Source organism: Cephus cinctus, unplaced genomic scaffold, assembly GCF_000341935.2.
Source record: "Cephus cinctus unplaced genomic scaffold, Ccin1 Ccin1_scaffold0862, whole genome shotgun sequence".
Lineage (NCBI taxonomy): Eukaryota > Metazoa > Arthropoda > Insecta > Hymenoptera > Cephidae > Cephus > Cephus cinctus.
In genome coordinates this window covers 205,809-222,215 of record NW_014333446.1, presented here as the reverse complement: position 1 = coordinate 222,215, position 16,407 = coordinate 205,809, and the positions used below count along the sequence as shown (strand labels likewise).

The 16,407-nt window shown below is 49.9% G+C and overlaps 1 protein-coding gene across 2 annotated transcripts in view; it reads left to right on the top strand.

Moving 5' to 3' along the window:
• Window positions 1-15,567, top strand: part of LOC107271003 (iroquois-class homeodomain protein IRX-3) — a 22,437-nt gene extending 6,870 nt beyond the window's left edge. For both annotated transcript variants that reach the window (XM_025088256.1, XM_015746542.2), the window contains exons 2-5: window positions 4,761-5,240; window positions 6,220-6,332; window positions 12,808-13,112; window positions 13,455-15,567. In XM_025088256.1, the coding sequence (XP_024944024.1) occupies window positions 4,761-5,240; window positions 6,220-6,332; window positions 12,808-13,112; window positions 13,455-14,341 (1,785 nt within the window). In that variant the 3' untranslated portion in view covers window positions 14,342-15,567. The remainder of the gene's footprint in view (window positions 1-4,760; window positions 5,241-6,219; window positions 6,333-12,807; window positions 13,113-13,454) is intronic.
• The last annotated feature ends 840 nt before the right edge of the window (window positions 15,568-16,407 follow it).

The following is a 16,407-nucleotide window of genomic DNA, read 5'->3' as shown; positions in this document are numbered from 1 at the left end:
TGACTCGACGAATGCATTTTCGGAAAACCCGTAATTGCGGAGACTCGAAAACAGGGCGATTCGCAAAGTGCCCTTTTCGACAACGGCAAAATTGGACTGTGCGGTAAATGCTAATAATTTTCTGGTACAGTCTCGAGAAAAAGTCATTGATTAGTCCCCCAGTAGTGTTTAATGCTCGCTGCAAGTTAATCCGTATGCTGATTCGCGTGCATTAGGGTAATGTATGCATTAAGGTAATGCAATGCTAGATATCCATAGGACTATTATTAGATACATGTAATACGTCGTGGACGGGTGCATTTACCTTATCGTTATTACGCAACAGCGTTATTCGATTGATAAGAGAAAATATCGAACTATCGATTACATATACATGGATTTCGAACGAGTGCTCTTTTTTTTACGGTTTATAATTTTCCTATTTATACAGCGTATATATATATATATATATATATATATAATTATCGGAAGAAAAGAAAGTTAAATATCGATTAGAGCGAAACTTTTGATTTCTCGCGATTAACCAGACACACGATCAGTACGATATATTATTATCACGTAATTCTTATCACCGTATCTCGTGCAGGTACACGCGTCCTTCCTGGAAATAGACTCTCAGGAAGTGGCATATAGAATTTTGTATCCTTCGTCCGATGAGTATCTCATATTCCGACATGTCTGCTAATTAGCTTAATTAATGCTCGCATCCTATCTGCATATATATCTATATATATATATATATATATATATATATATATATATTACATTCGCCGATACTACTTTCGCTAGTGCGAACTAGTCTATCTGCACGGTGCACGTGCGTGCTAGGACATAACGAGGTACAAGACGGATAAGGAAAAAGAAGTAAATATGTCCCAGTTACTTTAAGGACAGTGTACGGTAAGACCATGTAGAATTTGGCGATTAGTCGAACGGCGCGAAAACGAGTATACGAGAGTATGTGGGACCAGTCGATAATTTATCGAGCCTTGCTTAATTACCGGGCAAACGCCTCGGCCTGCCGGGTACGTGCTCGCGAACGGGTCCCCCACTTGGTCGGTAGGTTGTAATAAATAAAAAAAAAAAAAGTGTAAAAAAGACACATAATCGAGTCAGTGTCGATGCGTACGTACGTTTCGCCATTAAACAGGCTATCGCGGTGGGACCTCATTGACGGGACGTTTAAAAATTATGAATGGCATATTATTGCAAGTTAGCACTGCCCGGCCACGCTATAGGTATATAATCTCGTAGTGGCAGCAGTTAGTGCTCTTTCGTCTCCTGCTGACTCGACGCGACTCGATCCTGGCAGCTCTCGCACGCTGACTCAGATCCGCCCTCGTTCGAGTCCTCTCTCTCTCTCTCTCTCTCTCTCGGGCGCGCGCGCCCGTAGACGTGTCTCTCTCGCTCCCTCTTGTTCCTCAGCCACCTCCACGCCGTACGTGGCGTGCATACGTGGGCCCACTGGCAGCGCATGAACGGAGCACGCACACGCAACCGCTGGCCACGCATGTACGAGCACTCCAGCGGAACAATGTTGCTTGTTGACAGTTGTGTCGACGGGACTTCCGGCACTCCGGTTTCACTTGGACACCCTCGGCGAACCGTAGTGCCACCCTGGTCAATGAAAATTCTCACAGGATTTTCTCGTACCGTCGCGCGAGAACGTCGGGCGATTCTTTGAATTTTCGAAGGATCGGATTTTCTTGGGACGGATTTATTGAATATCTTTGTTTCTGACAATCCACGTGGTCTCGGTCCTCGTTTCCAGGGATGCTGAGATTTCATCCTGCACTCCGTGGAAATCTTGTTTACAGTTGGTGGTCCATTGTCTTGTGCACGGTTCATTATTTTCTCGCTCGCTGACCGTCATCCGCGCGAAATGCAGTGTCGAATTTCCTCGCGCTGCTGGGCTGTCTCGGTGCTCGGGAATTCGTACGATTTCCTGGTTCGCCTAAGGTCGTTTACCCTGTAGACTTGCCAGGGACTCGTTCAAGGGACCCTGCCGTTGATCGGGTGAGATTTTACAGTACGTGAAAAAAAAAAGAAAAAAAAGGAGTGACTTCGAGTCTTATCTGTCTTGGGAAAGTTAATCGCGCGTGTGGACGAGACTCTTTGGGAATTTGGTAAAAGGTAACGGTAGGACGTTACAGGGTGGGAATATAAGTGAGTAGTGGCGGACCTAAGTACACAGGGAGGTCCATCAATCTGGTCTGAAGTAAATATTGACTCGGCTGGGCCTCGTTGCAAAGAGGGCATCATCGGCACATAAAGAGGGACCGCCGGTCCCTTTTGCCTTTTAGTTGCAGGACACGCGTGACAAATGCTTCGAAGGCAAACACGGTTGCATCTGTGTCCACAGGGCGAGCGGCGGTTCCATATGGAATTGTAAGTCCGTGCCGTACCAGGCTACGATTTTCGCGACGAGTCGCGAGCGAATATCGGGCAGTTTGCACGGAGCAATAAAGGGATTCGTAAGAAGAGTATTTGTCCCCTATTGCGACTGGGATGATTGATATATATTTTTTATACATAACCCAAAAGCCCCTTTCGCCGGCAACTGGAGTTGACGGGTTCCCCGCAAAGCGACGTAGCCAGGCTAGAGATCGGCCAGCGGGCAACTTGTGCAGGCAGATCGCACGGTGCAAACGGAGGTTAGAAAAATCATGGGAATCCAGCGAAACACGTCCCGGCACTTACAGACAGCAAGGAGGTGCAATTGTTTCACGGATAAGATATGGCCCCGAGTGCGGATAAGGCTATTTTTCTTTTTCTTCAATTTTTCACTCCCCTCGCCTTCCTGTATATTTCTTTTGAACTGGAGGCACGTTTCTTTTCGATCGGCATGCCGATCCGAGGCTGTCCTCGCGATTCCTTATCTGCCGATAAACGCCCGATGGGAAGACTCGCTTGGCCGATCGTCCTATACCCAGATCTCCTCTCACACTGTGCTGTCTCCCTCTTTCCTTACAACGGTTTCCCCCTATATCCATGTCTTACTGGTTTATGGTCATTTTGTAAAAAAAACTCGAAAATCCCAACTACCGGGTGCTCCTCCTCGCACGCACGTCGCTCTCGCACGTTCGTCTCTCGACACGCATCAGGATCCCTAACGTGTTCCTCTTAGCCGACGGATTCTTGTTGGTTAACGCGTGTTTCCACGTCGAGCAAGACGCGCGAGATGCTGAGGCTGCATTTCCAGTCTGCGTGCGTGCATGCGTCCGTGCGTGCGAGCGCGCCCCGATCTTTTTCCCCGTGCTAAGAATTCAGAGCGTACCGGGTGTTTTCTTCGTAAGGCAAGAAGATCCTCCCTGGGTATCACGGAAATAGCCATGTTAAACTCCGACGTGGCTGGTTCGGTCCAAGATACATGGGAATGGCGGGTAACCCGTCGTGCTCGTGCATACGTGGGTATGACTATTTTTTTTAACCCCCCCGCGTTTTTTTTTTTTTTTTTTTTTTTTTTTCGAGAAAAAAAAGCCCTGCTGAAAAATCATCCACTCCGCGCGACGCGCCTAACATTTTCGAATGACGCGAACGTCGCGAAGAGCCTCCTCGCTTCTTCTTTCCGCTTCTTCCTCGAAACGTCGAGAGCAGCTGCTCCCGGATGACATTCTCGTCTCTCTACCCGGTGGACCTTACGGGCGCTCTCCTCCGGCAGCAATTAGCAGCTCGACAAACAAACAAGCAAACGAACGAGCTAATGCGCCGATATATATCGGCCTCTCTCATTAGAATAATTATTGCTTTCGTTACTTGGCCTATACCTACTCTCATCTGGCACGCGGTACTTGCCAGTCGCTTCGGGCGACTTCAGGCCTGGTACGGCGCTTGTACCGAGTAACGTGTGTCTTCTGTTACGTGCGGCTTCTCTCACTTGTCTTCCTTACTCTCCTTTTCCTTCCTCCTCCTATCTCCTCCTGCTCGGCTCCCGGATCGCCGACTGTACCTACCGTACGTGCAGCCTCCTTCTGGGAGCCACTCGCGGCCCTTGAATTATGGCCTAAGGGTCATTCGCAACACGCTTCGTCGTTTAACCTTAGACGCCCAGGATCCTCCTACCTGTGGCGCCCGGGCGATACCCGTTAGGATCCTTGGAAAAGTCTTTCCGAGATTCATCTCCGAGAAGTGTGGAAGCTTGTCTTTCCCTTTTTTCTTCCTTTTCCCTTATTTCTTCTCGCTCGATGACTCCTCGTTCGTGCGAACCGGCCCCGTTCGCACGTATTGCGACAGTTGGCCCTCGAATTCGTATCGGCGACACGCATTAACGCGACGGAACTATAATGCGAAACACACGGTCCTCGCACACAATAACTAGGGGATGACAATATGTTTGGGGGTTACAATGGATGGATAGGAGGGCGTTTCGCGTGGAGCACAGAGGGTTTGTTTAGGCCCAAAGCAAAAGGCACTCAAGCTGCTAATCTATTTAGCCGTAGTGTTTGATATGGAATTAATGAGCCCAGGTATTATATCTGACCGTGGCTTTGGGTTTACCTTTTCGAAAAAGGAAGAAGGGTGCGGCGGGGGGAGGGTAGAAGAGCCAAGCTAGATCTCCGTGACAGTTGTGACCCGTGGGGTAGTTTTTCCACAAGCAGCTGCCTTCAGGTTTCGAAGCCGACGTTTGGAAATCTTCAGCCACCTCCGGGTCCCCAGCATCGTCCATCCTGTTACTCTTGGTTAAGCTTGTACCATCAGTCTCTCTCTCTCTCTCTCTAGTTCTCTAAAGTACATCGTACCCTTTCATTTTTGGATTACAGTGTCCTGTGACAGCAAGCTCATCGCTAGCGTCGACCTCGCCATCGCCGGCTTCCGCGCCCATCCTCAGTGCCGGAAGCGTCTCGTCTTTGGGGAGCGCAGCTGGTACCACTCCCCTGGGCACCCCGTTGCAGAGCGTCAGGATGGCCGTGACCAGTGCCGTAGTGCGACCACCTGGGAGCCCGACCACCTCGGTCAGTCCATCCCAGCCCCATCCACCCCCGTCCGCCGGCGGACCTCCTGGTGGAAGATGCTGCGACACCGGCAGACCCATCTTCACCGATCCTCTCACCGGGCAGACCGTCTGCTCCTGTCAGTACGAACTTCTCGGTGGGTACCAACGACTCGGAGGTCTTCCGACTGCTGCACTCTCCATGTACAGTGCACCCTACGCCGCGGCTGCAGCGGCCGCAGCATCCGAGGGGATGGCTGCCTACTTCCCGGCCCTGGGGGCCGAGCAGGCACCCTTCTATACGCCGACGGTAAGTTCATCTCCACTTGTAAGATGATTCCCAATCATTTTGAGTTATCTTGGTCCACCTGTACCTGGTCCCGTCTCCTGCTTCCTCTTCTTGGACCCAACTCTACTTACTTGCCGCCCGCGCACGGAAGCCTCGCGATAAGACTCGCTCGATGAAATCGAGTTCAGCCAGCTTGAGCGAAAGGGGCTTCCGTAGGCTCCTCTGCATTCTCATGCGTACCAGTTCCTTACGTGGAAATAAGACGAATTAGCTTTGAGAATTTCATCGCTCGCTCTTGGACCTCCGAGAATGTAGCGTCGACTCTGGTACCGTGCTGATGTATTGCTGCTTCTTGGTATCGAGTCAGCAACCGGGTGTTGCTGATATTCCTATATAGGAATGGCCAAGCTCAGTCGGGAGCCCGATAGGCCTGCTTCGGTTTGGTGATCAGTTTTATAGCCGATCGAGATATCATTGGTTAAGTACGGACGTTAATAATGCAAGGACTGTCATTGCACCTAAAGGTTATCGGACCACACAACGCGAACCGGAGAATAACCGTGCGACATAAATTCATAAAAGCCATATTATCCGATATCAAAACACACTCGTAATGGTGTAGTTACGCTGCAATCGTGTTCATCGTTATCGGGAGACTTCCACGAATCCTTTTTTTTTTTCGATTTAACGTGAAATCGTGATTAATTTTTTTTTTCGGGAAACTCACGATTTTCCCGTATTTCAAAAAGTAACGTCAGGGCACAATTCGATTAGTCAGCGTATCAAGAAGGCTTCGAGTCGTCGAGCGAAGTCGTGGGTTCATAGGTTACAGAAGAAAAATATTGTCACACGCATCCGTTCTAATGATTATTATCATAGAATTATTATTTTTTTGAAAAATCGAAATTTTTTGAAAAAATGAAAAGACAGCAATACTAACGCTAATTTGTACATAAAAGAAAGTGATTTCTCCGATTAACATCGTTTCACTCTTTTTCAGGCCGCAGGACTCGATCTGAAGGAAAACCTCGGTGCGGGTGCAGCAGCAGCATGGCCGTACCCGTCAGTCTACCACCCCTACGACGCAGCCTTCGCAAGTTATCCCTTCAACGGGTGAGTGAAGAATAGAAAGAAAGAAAGAAAAAGTGAGGGAAGAGAGTAGGGGCGGATAAAAAAATTAAAAAAAAAAAAAAACACAAATACGTGCGAATAGTAAAACCCGCGGGTGCCGTCAGAACGAAGAATGTCAGGCTCGTAATTTTTATGCGGATCCTCCTCAAGGGGACCCCACTGGCAATTCCCCAGGTTGACTGTTCCCCGGGCGTCCCCTCTTTGGATTTCGGTTCAGCCGGTAATGTCCCCGTAGCCTCGTCTACCAGCCAAAGGAAACCATAAAGACTCCAGTCGTATCAGATCGTACCGATACAAAGTTCCCGGGGTCAGAGTTCAAGTCGAATAGCATCGGCTAGTAGCTCTCTTTCCGATTGAGAAGCACAAGGATGACTGGTCGATGCATATATACATACATCCAACCCGCAGAGCCAAGAACCTAATGTAAAACCAGCATAAGGAGAAGGCACCTGCCACACGCCCGTCCACCCCGACGAAGATTCGGATCATCCGCTGTCGCCTGGTCGTCCCATTAAAAAGGATAAAGTCGTCAGGAGATCCGCGTAACCCGCCGGTGAATCAAGGATAAAATTCATCCACGAGACATCGATACTTATTAACGGTCAGGATAGCCGCGAGGTCCAAACTCGAAGAATCGTTATCGCTCACGAGCGAAATCTAGACTTCTGGGTACGTGATTGTGCGATAGAAGATTTGTAATGTTTATTATGTACAGACCGTGCAGGGCGTCACGGGCGAAGAGAAGAAAAAAGTTATTATAACGTAGTATAGGGCCTTTCTCGATTTTCTTTATCGGCCGAGAAAATAATTAACTCCTCGTTAATCATAGGCGTCTCCGTGATCTCGCGGGTGCCGCGTCTCCGTGAATTGAATCGTCGTTCGGAATCTCGACTACGGCGAGACTCGACGTGGAAGTTCGATTGAGCAATCGTAGCTCGTCTTATAAATTTTTACGAGATACGCGTGTAAAGCGATAAAGCGACGAACGACACATAAACATTCCAATAAATTAGCGGACAGTTGACCCAAGACTGTCTCTCTGCTTGAATATTTATTTTCATTCAATTTTTTTCGTTCCTCCAATCATTCTCTCTCGTCCCTCCCGGCTATCGGGTTTCCAACGTTCCGCGCTGTACAGCGCGCGGTCGGCTGTTACGGACGCGCGGAGAAACGTTCGGCGGTCCCGATGATGAATGAGCCAGAGATTAGGTGGAGTAAACGTTGAGAAAAATGTGTATCTGTATTTATTTGTGTATCGCGGCCGATAATATCGAGGATAATTAATAACTATCGCCCGCTTCGTTAAGGATCCTCCGGTATTTACTTTACAGCAGCCTCGTGCGCGTTCGCAACAAAGCGACTGGCGACCGGTCACGTATCGCCGTGTCGTAGTTAGGACGACCCGCTATGGTAACGCCAGCCCTGGTAAGAACCGACGGACACCTCGTGGAATCGACTGGGACGTGACGCACTTCCGGTCTCTCGGCGATTCGTATTCAAGGAAGCGACCGAGTACTACAGCTTGCTTAGCATCCATTCGGTCTAGTCGCTGGCTCCTCTGGCCGAGGGACCTACCGCCGGCGGGAGCCTCGGGCATCGGGACGCCGGAACTGCTCAAGGAGCGACGACCGGAAAGGAATCGGACGTAGTCGAGTGCACCTGCCGGCCGGCTATGCACGGAATGAGAATAGCACTTCGACCTGGTTCGGCAATGCGGAATCGTACGGGTGTCCGAATTCGGTGCGCTCGAGGACCTCGACTTCCCCTGTCGTCCTTACTACGCCGTCTCGTGTGACTTTTAGGATACATTTCTTTTTTCTCAATTCGCTGTATTGAAGACACGTCGTTACGTAAATTCCGATCGCATGCGCGACCGATCTGCAGGCATTATGCGCGAGCGTGTCGGGCACTTAGCATAAGCATATAAAGAGCCAATAATGCAACGTCGGCATGCGCGGACGCGAGGTCGGGATCGTGCGGGTTAACGGTCTCGTCTTTCCGGCGGATTGGCCCTGCTTCCGGGGACATATAGGGTAGACAATAAGAAAGGAGTAACCATAGTCGCTTACACGAGCGCCTCGTGTATGTCTTTGGGCGGCGCGAGTAGCTGCCTCTGCCGATACTTATTTATACGTAAGTATGCCTGTAAATGACACGGTGCGTTCGGTATGCGGATTACGTATGGAAGGAATCGAAGCTCTGGTGATTCGAGAGGTTTATCGAAGCCAGAGAATCCGAAGGACATTTTTCGGGAGACGGCCGGGACTTGACGATTAACCAGCTCGCGTATGGTTAACGAGGCAATCGATTCAGCGACGGTCGGAGACAATTTTTTCATTGTCACCGTCGACTCCGTTGCAACGTTTAATTTGTCGTATTTAATTATGCAATTTGGACAAGGGTCAGCGCTGCTTGACAAAATTTACTTCGTATCGAATTAAGCACCCGTGTGCCGCTTGCTTTGCATGGAGTCTCGTGCCTGACGATACGTAATGATACAACGTAATTCGATTTTACGAAATATATGTAAATTTTCGTTAAACGAGGAATTTTGATTTTTTTTTTCAAAAATTACCTACAACATTTTTTTAAGCGTTTTTCGTATCGCGCGTGGTAATTACAGTTTGCGGAATAATTTCGACTCGTAATCGGACGTTGAGGACTGGGAGCGATCCAACGAATGGAACTCTCGCGGATACGTGTTTCTTCGTATACCGGGTGTTTTAAATATTCGACTTAAGGATCATTTGCCTTGACTGCCGTCATCTGCAGAGTTAGTGCGTCTCGATGTTACGTGTCAGCCCCGCCCTCCCCAAATCGTGTCACTGACTCTGACTGACTGTCAAGCCTGGTGCATTATCGGCCCCCGTTCCTAACCCTTGCGGGTACAGCCTCCGGACAAAAAGCATCCCCTGCTGTAACCGGGTCATTAAACGGCCGTACATCATCCGCGGGAGACGTCGGCCATGACGACACCGACGTCGTAGACGCCAGACCGACTTTCGTCATTAGCCACAAATATTCTGCATCGGTCCCATCGCTCAGGGGACCTTCCCCCCGGGGCCTTCTACCCCTTGGCACAGTCCTGAGTATCCTGGGAAAAATGTACTCCGGGATTGTCGACGTTAACTTAGGACAGAACGGAAAAAAAAAAAAAAAAATTCAATGTGACCCATTTGAAATTCTCAACTTTGACCTCTTGACTCGTCCACAGATTTCATCGAGTCTTATTTCTCTTTACGACCCCAAATTACGTATTTGGATACTTCGTATGTCGTTGGGGATGAAAGGACCCTCTGTGCTTCCTACGGGCGCAGCCTTTGGACTCATAACCTATACAGAGGAGAGCGTATCCAGTCTACCCTGAATATTTACGCAAGGCGTTCACGCTTCTCCGTCGATGGTTTATCTTATTGCCTATAATTTACGATGACGAGTGACGCTCGGCATGTGTCAGCCTGAGGGTACTCTGAATTTTATTATTATTTCTTTTCAAGACGTATGACGTAATTTCGATAACTCGTAGAGTCTTCCCGGAAAACCGTAGCACGGGGCAGGCCGGGGTCGAAAAATGGCAAAAGGACAAGGAGAGGCAGTCGGCCGTGCATTGGCGTGGCTTCACGGCCGATTACGCTCGTGCGTGGCCTCGGCTATTCAAACGCCACGGATAGGCTGCTGCGTTCACGGTTGCGTATGGGTATAGGGAGACGGATCGCGTGTGAGAGCGGGCGCGTCCATGAAAGGTAGAAGATGGCGCCAACCTGTACCGAATGGCTACCCTTCGTGCTGATAAAACGTAACGCGCTGTTTCCCTACGTATAAATGAGGGTTGGAAGTCAGATATCACCCCTGGCCGTAACTGGTGACAAGGGGCGGAGTCCCGGGCCAACACACCTGCCCGTGAGCTGCCCATGAGCTGCCCCCATGTTGCACCATGATGGACGCATTACGCTCGACCGGTTATATCGTCGAGATAATTCAGTCGAGTCGACTAGAGGGAAGTGCACGCGTACGTCTTCCTTTGCATGGAAACGAGCATCCCCCTTCGGGTCGTCGATTCGCGGTCGACGACCGGTATTAAGGAAGAAAAAAAAGATGAGCCAGTTTGAAAAATTATTTTACGACGATCGTGCACGTCCATCTTGGAGAACGCAGCTTATATTTTGAGGTGGAATTTATTAAAATTTTCATCCCCCCCCCCCAACCCTCTACAAAAAATAGTAAAATATCGCAAACGTCCCGGAATACGTGAGAGAGGGTTCCGACGAGATAGGATATAAATGGAAGAGTGGACCAGACACGGAAGACCTGGGTGGGGGTTGGAGAGACGGGACGTTGCAGCAGCGAATGGAGTTTGTTGGAGTTTGGCACGGTGCAGGATTGACGAGGGCGCGTTGGTGGGTTTTGGGAGCCTGAAGCGCGGCCCGATTAGCAATCGCCATGGAAACAAGCAGTTGATGCGATCAGTTTGCGCATGAGAGGAAAGGGTCGCCGCGATATTCCATTGCACGCGGCTGAGGCTGCCGGCGGTGTTTAAAGCGGCGACGGGTTACGCCGTCAACGTCGGTAGTACAGACAGTGGCGGTAGTATAGGAATACAGCTGGAGCAACGCCTAGCGCCGTTCCCGGCTATGGCGTTTGGGTCTCGCAGGGGACGAGACAGATCGGTAGGACCGAGAGCGCGAAACGTACGGGGGTACCCGGTAGCCAGACAGAGAGAGAGAGAGAGAGAGAGAGAGAGAGAGAGAGAGGAGGAGCAGGAGCAGCAGTTCGCGTTCTCTCGGGCGGCTGGCTGTTATCATGAGAAACAAGCTTCCACTCTGATTTTTTAATCCGTTCCCCTGCCATGCTTGAATTTTAAAATAACTGCAGAACGCCATTTGCTCCTCGCAAACAGAGCAGGGGGTTGAGGGTTAAGCCGCCCTCCCCCCCCCCTCCCCGTCCTCTTTCTCCCTTGAATTTCGCTTCCTCTTGTCTTCTTCTTTTTTTTTTACTTTCTCTCCCACCTTTTTCACTCTGTCCCCCCCTTACACCCCTATCCCCACTCACTTTGCCTCTCTGGACTCTCCGCACATGGATCTACCGGGTGCACCTTTTGTGCTCCGGATCCTCTTCTCGCTCGTCGTGCGTCCGATGGATGGGATGGGACAGGACGCAATAGCACTCTGTGGCTCGAGTGTAGCGTAGGACGTATAGGGACAGATATAGATATATAGGGCTGTGCAGAGGCGGCTGATGCCAAATTGAAATGTTTAGCGCATCGTTTCAGCCGCTGCGATCCCGTATGCAGTGGCCGCTGATATGGGGGGTTGGATGTAGCATCGGGCCATGCCCGAGGCATCAACCCGTGCTGCCGCGGGATGGGGTAGATAAGTGACAGTTTTATTAATTTCCCATCTCCCGTTTTGCTACCCTTCTCTCCTGCCTACCCCCCCTCCCTCTCTCTCTCTCTCTCACAGCACAGCAATACGTACCGGGTAGCAGGACAGGGCAACACCCTCCTATCGTCCCTCACACCTATGGGGACGAAATAAAACTCAATAATGGCGTCGCACCGTGACGACGCTCCCGCTGCCGGGACGACTGTCTCGTTGTTCGCGGATTGATACCGGAGCTCTTTTCCTCCCCTCTTTTCACCCTTGGAAAATCTCTAGGGATCCTTGGCAATGATGCTGGCAATTTATGGAATATAAATTCTCCTCTGGCTGTACGTCCTTGTCACAGCCGCTGAATTAATCGCGAGTTTCGTCCGATACCACGAGTAGGATATCACACGGGTCAAATAATTTTGGAGTGACAAAATTTACTTTTGTGGTAATTTTTTTTGGAATTTTTCATTGCTTTAATTTTTTGTCACTTTTCTTTTTTTTCTGGGTAACTCGGTCTTGTCGCGTACCTCTCGAATTCAGACTATGGCTTTATCTTGGGTACCGTATCTGTGTGATGAGTTAAAAGAAAAAGGAGAAATACCGTCTTAAGACCCCACCGGGTATCCGCCCCGAGGAAAATTTAATTTCGATCCCGTCGATTCAGCAGTTATACCGAAGTTTAATCTTTGATAAGGGTTAGTCTTTTAGTAATGGGGTCCTGGAGGGTTGGTCCGGGAGCAACGGGAGTCGCTCGAGTTTGGGGGACTTCCGACTTGAACGTGAAACGAAAGAGCTTAAACAGTTAGATAGAGATCTGCTCTCGGATGGAAGTGGTACCCACCGCTTACCGTTCGCTCGGCAGGACTCGGACTTTTACGACGAGGCGTAACGAGTCCTGCCGATTGGATAACTTTTCTTACATGAGTCCTCGCAGACGTCGAATCCTCGTTCGCCGTTCCGATCGTTGAATCGTTTCGCGCGAGTCCCGCGATGTCCTCTTCGATGGCTATTGGGGATGAGATCAGATGTCTCGATTTTTTTTTAGGCAATTCCTTTTCTAAGTTTTTATTTTTTTTACGTTGTTTCAGATACGGCATGGACCTGAACGGCGCCAGGAGGAAGAACGCCACGAGGGAAACGACGAGCACCCTCAAAGCGTGGCTGAACGAGCACAAGAAGAATCCCTATCCCACCAAGGGCGAGAAGATCATGCTGGCCATCATCACCAAGATGACCCTGACCCAGGTCTCCACGTGGTTCGCGAACGCCCGCCGGAGGTTGAAGAAGGAGAATAAGATGACGTGGGAGCCGAGGAACAGAGTCGAGGACGAAGACAATAACAACGAGGACGACGACAGCGGCAGGAAGAGCGTGGACGAGAAGGATCGACTAGGTGAGGAATAATTGGCAGCATCTTCCGGGATAATTTATTGGGACGTTCCGGTTGGATTTTCGGGCTTCTTGGCGAACTTAAAGGAATAAGTGATCGGACCCTTTTTTTTCTTTTTTTTCTTTCTTTCCAATATATTCAGTAGACTGTCCAGGAGCAATATGTTCCCAAGGGTAGGTCGATTAATTTTTCAAAGCCATTCCCACGTCGTGGACCCTTTGTTTATATACTCCGATATCCTGTCAGAAAAAAAGCACCCCTTAGGTGTCCCCCCCTTGCGAAGATTTGGAAAGTAAAAACGCGCGAGAGAAGGCGACAGATCTGAGAGGGTGGTTCGTTCCGCAGACTCAAAGGACTCGGGTACGGGATCCAGCGAGGACGGAGAGCGACCTGCACACAGACTGGACCTTCTCCACGGCAGCGGGGGCGTACCGGCAGGTCTTCAGGGTAGAACCGAGAGCGAATGGAGCGAGTCAAGGGCGGACAGTGGTCCAGACAGCCCGGAGTGTCTGTACGATCAGCGGGAGCCAAGGCATCCCCTTCAGCTGCAGCACCCAGCCTATCTGGCACCCTCTCATGCCAGACTTCTACATCATCCACCGCCCCAGAGTACCTCGCCAAGTAGCCATCACTTGCCACCCAGCACCAGTGCATCATCCACGGGTAGCACGACCAAGCCGAGGATCTGGTCCCTGGCGGACATGGCCAGCAAGGATGGCGACCATCATAGTCCTAATCCCACGATGACTGGTCTGCCCTCGCCGTACGGGGCTGGCGGAGGAGGCGGCGGGGCACCTGGGAAGCTCGTGAGCCCCCTGGCCAGTCGACTTCCGCCTCATCATCCGCTTCATCCTGCCATGCACCCCGGCTCCCAGTTCGTCAGACCTCATCCGGACTTCTACAGGAATTTCTATGGCGCGTCGCATCTTGGCTCCGGTGACATGTCCCTCCTGGAGACCTATTCCAGGACCCTCGGCGGACTCGGTGGCGTGATGCCACCATCCAGTGCACCCAATATACTGACTTCCTCCTCGTCCTCGTCCTCGGGCACGGCCAAGCCCTTCTCCATCAACGGCGGCAGCATCGGCGGACCCGTTCTGCTCACGACCGCCAACTCGGGCGTCTCGCCGAGCTCCTCCTCGACGGCGTCCTCCGGGGGATCGGAACAGTCGCCCCATCCTGGCGGCAATAACCTGCCGCCCTCGGAGCTCAAGTCTCCGGGACGAGTGTGATTTCGGCCTTGGTATCCTCGAGGATCATCCGGGCACGAGGCGTGTGGCTGACAATAAGAGACTACAACTTTGTAATTAGTGTACAGAGAATGAGAGCGTGAACGAATCTGAATTTCATGATTGCTTCACCTGTCCTTATACCTTCCCGCTCCCTTGCACCCCTTCCTCGTCCCTACTGCTATTCCTGGATCCTCGTGGAAAAACCCTCATCCATCCCCCCCACCTCATCCTGATCCGAGATACAGTAACGGCGAGATGTGAAAATCCGTAGCCTATATACCTGACTATCTTATAGCTATTGTTATTATGATAACAACCTAGTGTCGACTTGAAATTAATATTATATAAATATTATACATATAATTATTAATTATTTATGCGTTTGTAAATAGTAGCGATTACCGGCCGTGCCTGCCGCCGGCAGTGTATATGTATTGTACGTAGAGTAGCCACAATATTATTATTATATCTGAATCATAATTCATACTAATGATTATTATTGTTATTGCAATGTTTATAATATAACTGATTACGTCGACTCAGTCGCTCATCACGAGGTATGAGTTAGTAAGTGCCAGGAGATTGCGAGATGGATCATCCCCGTATAATTTTTTTTCTTTTTTTTCTAAACCAAAAATCGCGTGTCGTAAACATCGATTGAAAGAGGTTTAGTCTAACTCTTTATTTTTGACAGCATAGAGATTTTCATTAAAAAAAAAAAAGTACAAGCCCACCTTTCACCTCTCTGTTCCAAGAACGGATCTCACGAGGATCATAAATTTTATCCGAGAATAACGAAGATCGATTTTGAAAATCTCGCAATCCGCCGTGGTTCAAACATCGTACTTCCCGTTGCGTCCGACCGTGTCGCATAATTCCTAAATTTTGGTTAAAACCGGAAGTCGTGCGCGTACGTAGCGCCGAAGCTTTAGTACGTTAAGAAATAAAAAAAAGAGCAAGCAGAGAAAGCGAAGGAAGGCGGAGGAAGATGTAAGGAAAAAGAGAGAATGTATAAGAGAGGAGAAAAAAGAGTGGCCGTGACGCAACGGCCGATCCAGCACATATCACGTCGCGTCGAGAATTGAAAACGAATCCTCGCCATTTCTTTTAGTCACTGGTATGTCCAAAGTTTCACGTACGATTTCACCGATGCCACATTGGCACTCGGTGCCCGACGGCCTGTGTCTTTTTTTTCCGCAATAAACGAATCATTACGAGATAAACGAGCAACATCAGTTTAGTAGTCAGCTTCATGTACCCCCACGACCCTTAACACCCGAAGCGTCCAGCTTCTTATTGCCGGGGATGTTAGCTACTCGTTACCACGGGTAATTAAAGGCGCACCCGAAGCTTCTTGCAGCTTGTTCGAGCAGCAGCTAGCAGCGGTACAGTGACGCTTACTTCTTCCCGGGACTGCTTACCATATTGATCCTGTTACTTGACGGGGTGAGTAAATGCCTGCGGAGAGCTCGGTTCTCACTAGATTCTCACTAGATTCTCACTAGTCGTTCCAGTCCTACAAAATCCCTAGGGGATTTCTCGAACCGCCGGATTTCTCAGCACGGCGCAGCTGTACCCCAGGTACAGGCCGGTCGAGACTGCTGGTGCACATGGCGAATTACTAGGTCTGGTCGAGTACCCATTGACAGAAGGACTGATCGTACACCTAGAAGTGGACCTGGACCAAGGACAATACCAGGGCGGTACGTGCAGCTCCCCGGCTGCTGGATGAATATGAAACGTCTGTTCCTGGAAGCGCTCCGAGGATGTGTACTTATAAAAATGCAAAGCGACCGCTTCTGGGTGGTTGCGGGACAAGTCTGGTTATTAGTAAACATTTAAATCGACAATCTCTATATAGATAGCCAATGTGTATAATCTATATACGTGGGTAGGTATACTATGTACGGATGTGTGTAATATACACACGTGGTCGACGGCGAGGGGAATGCTAACCTCTCTCTCTCTCTCTCTCTCTCCACCCTGGTCTCCTCGGCCAACGACGTTCCCCGAGCGTTGATCGGCTCCAGCGGGAAACAAGAAATCAACTCGCGGACCACCCGCCA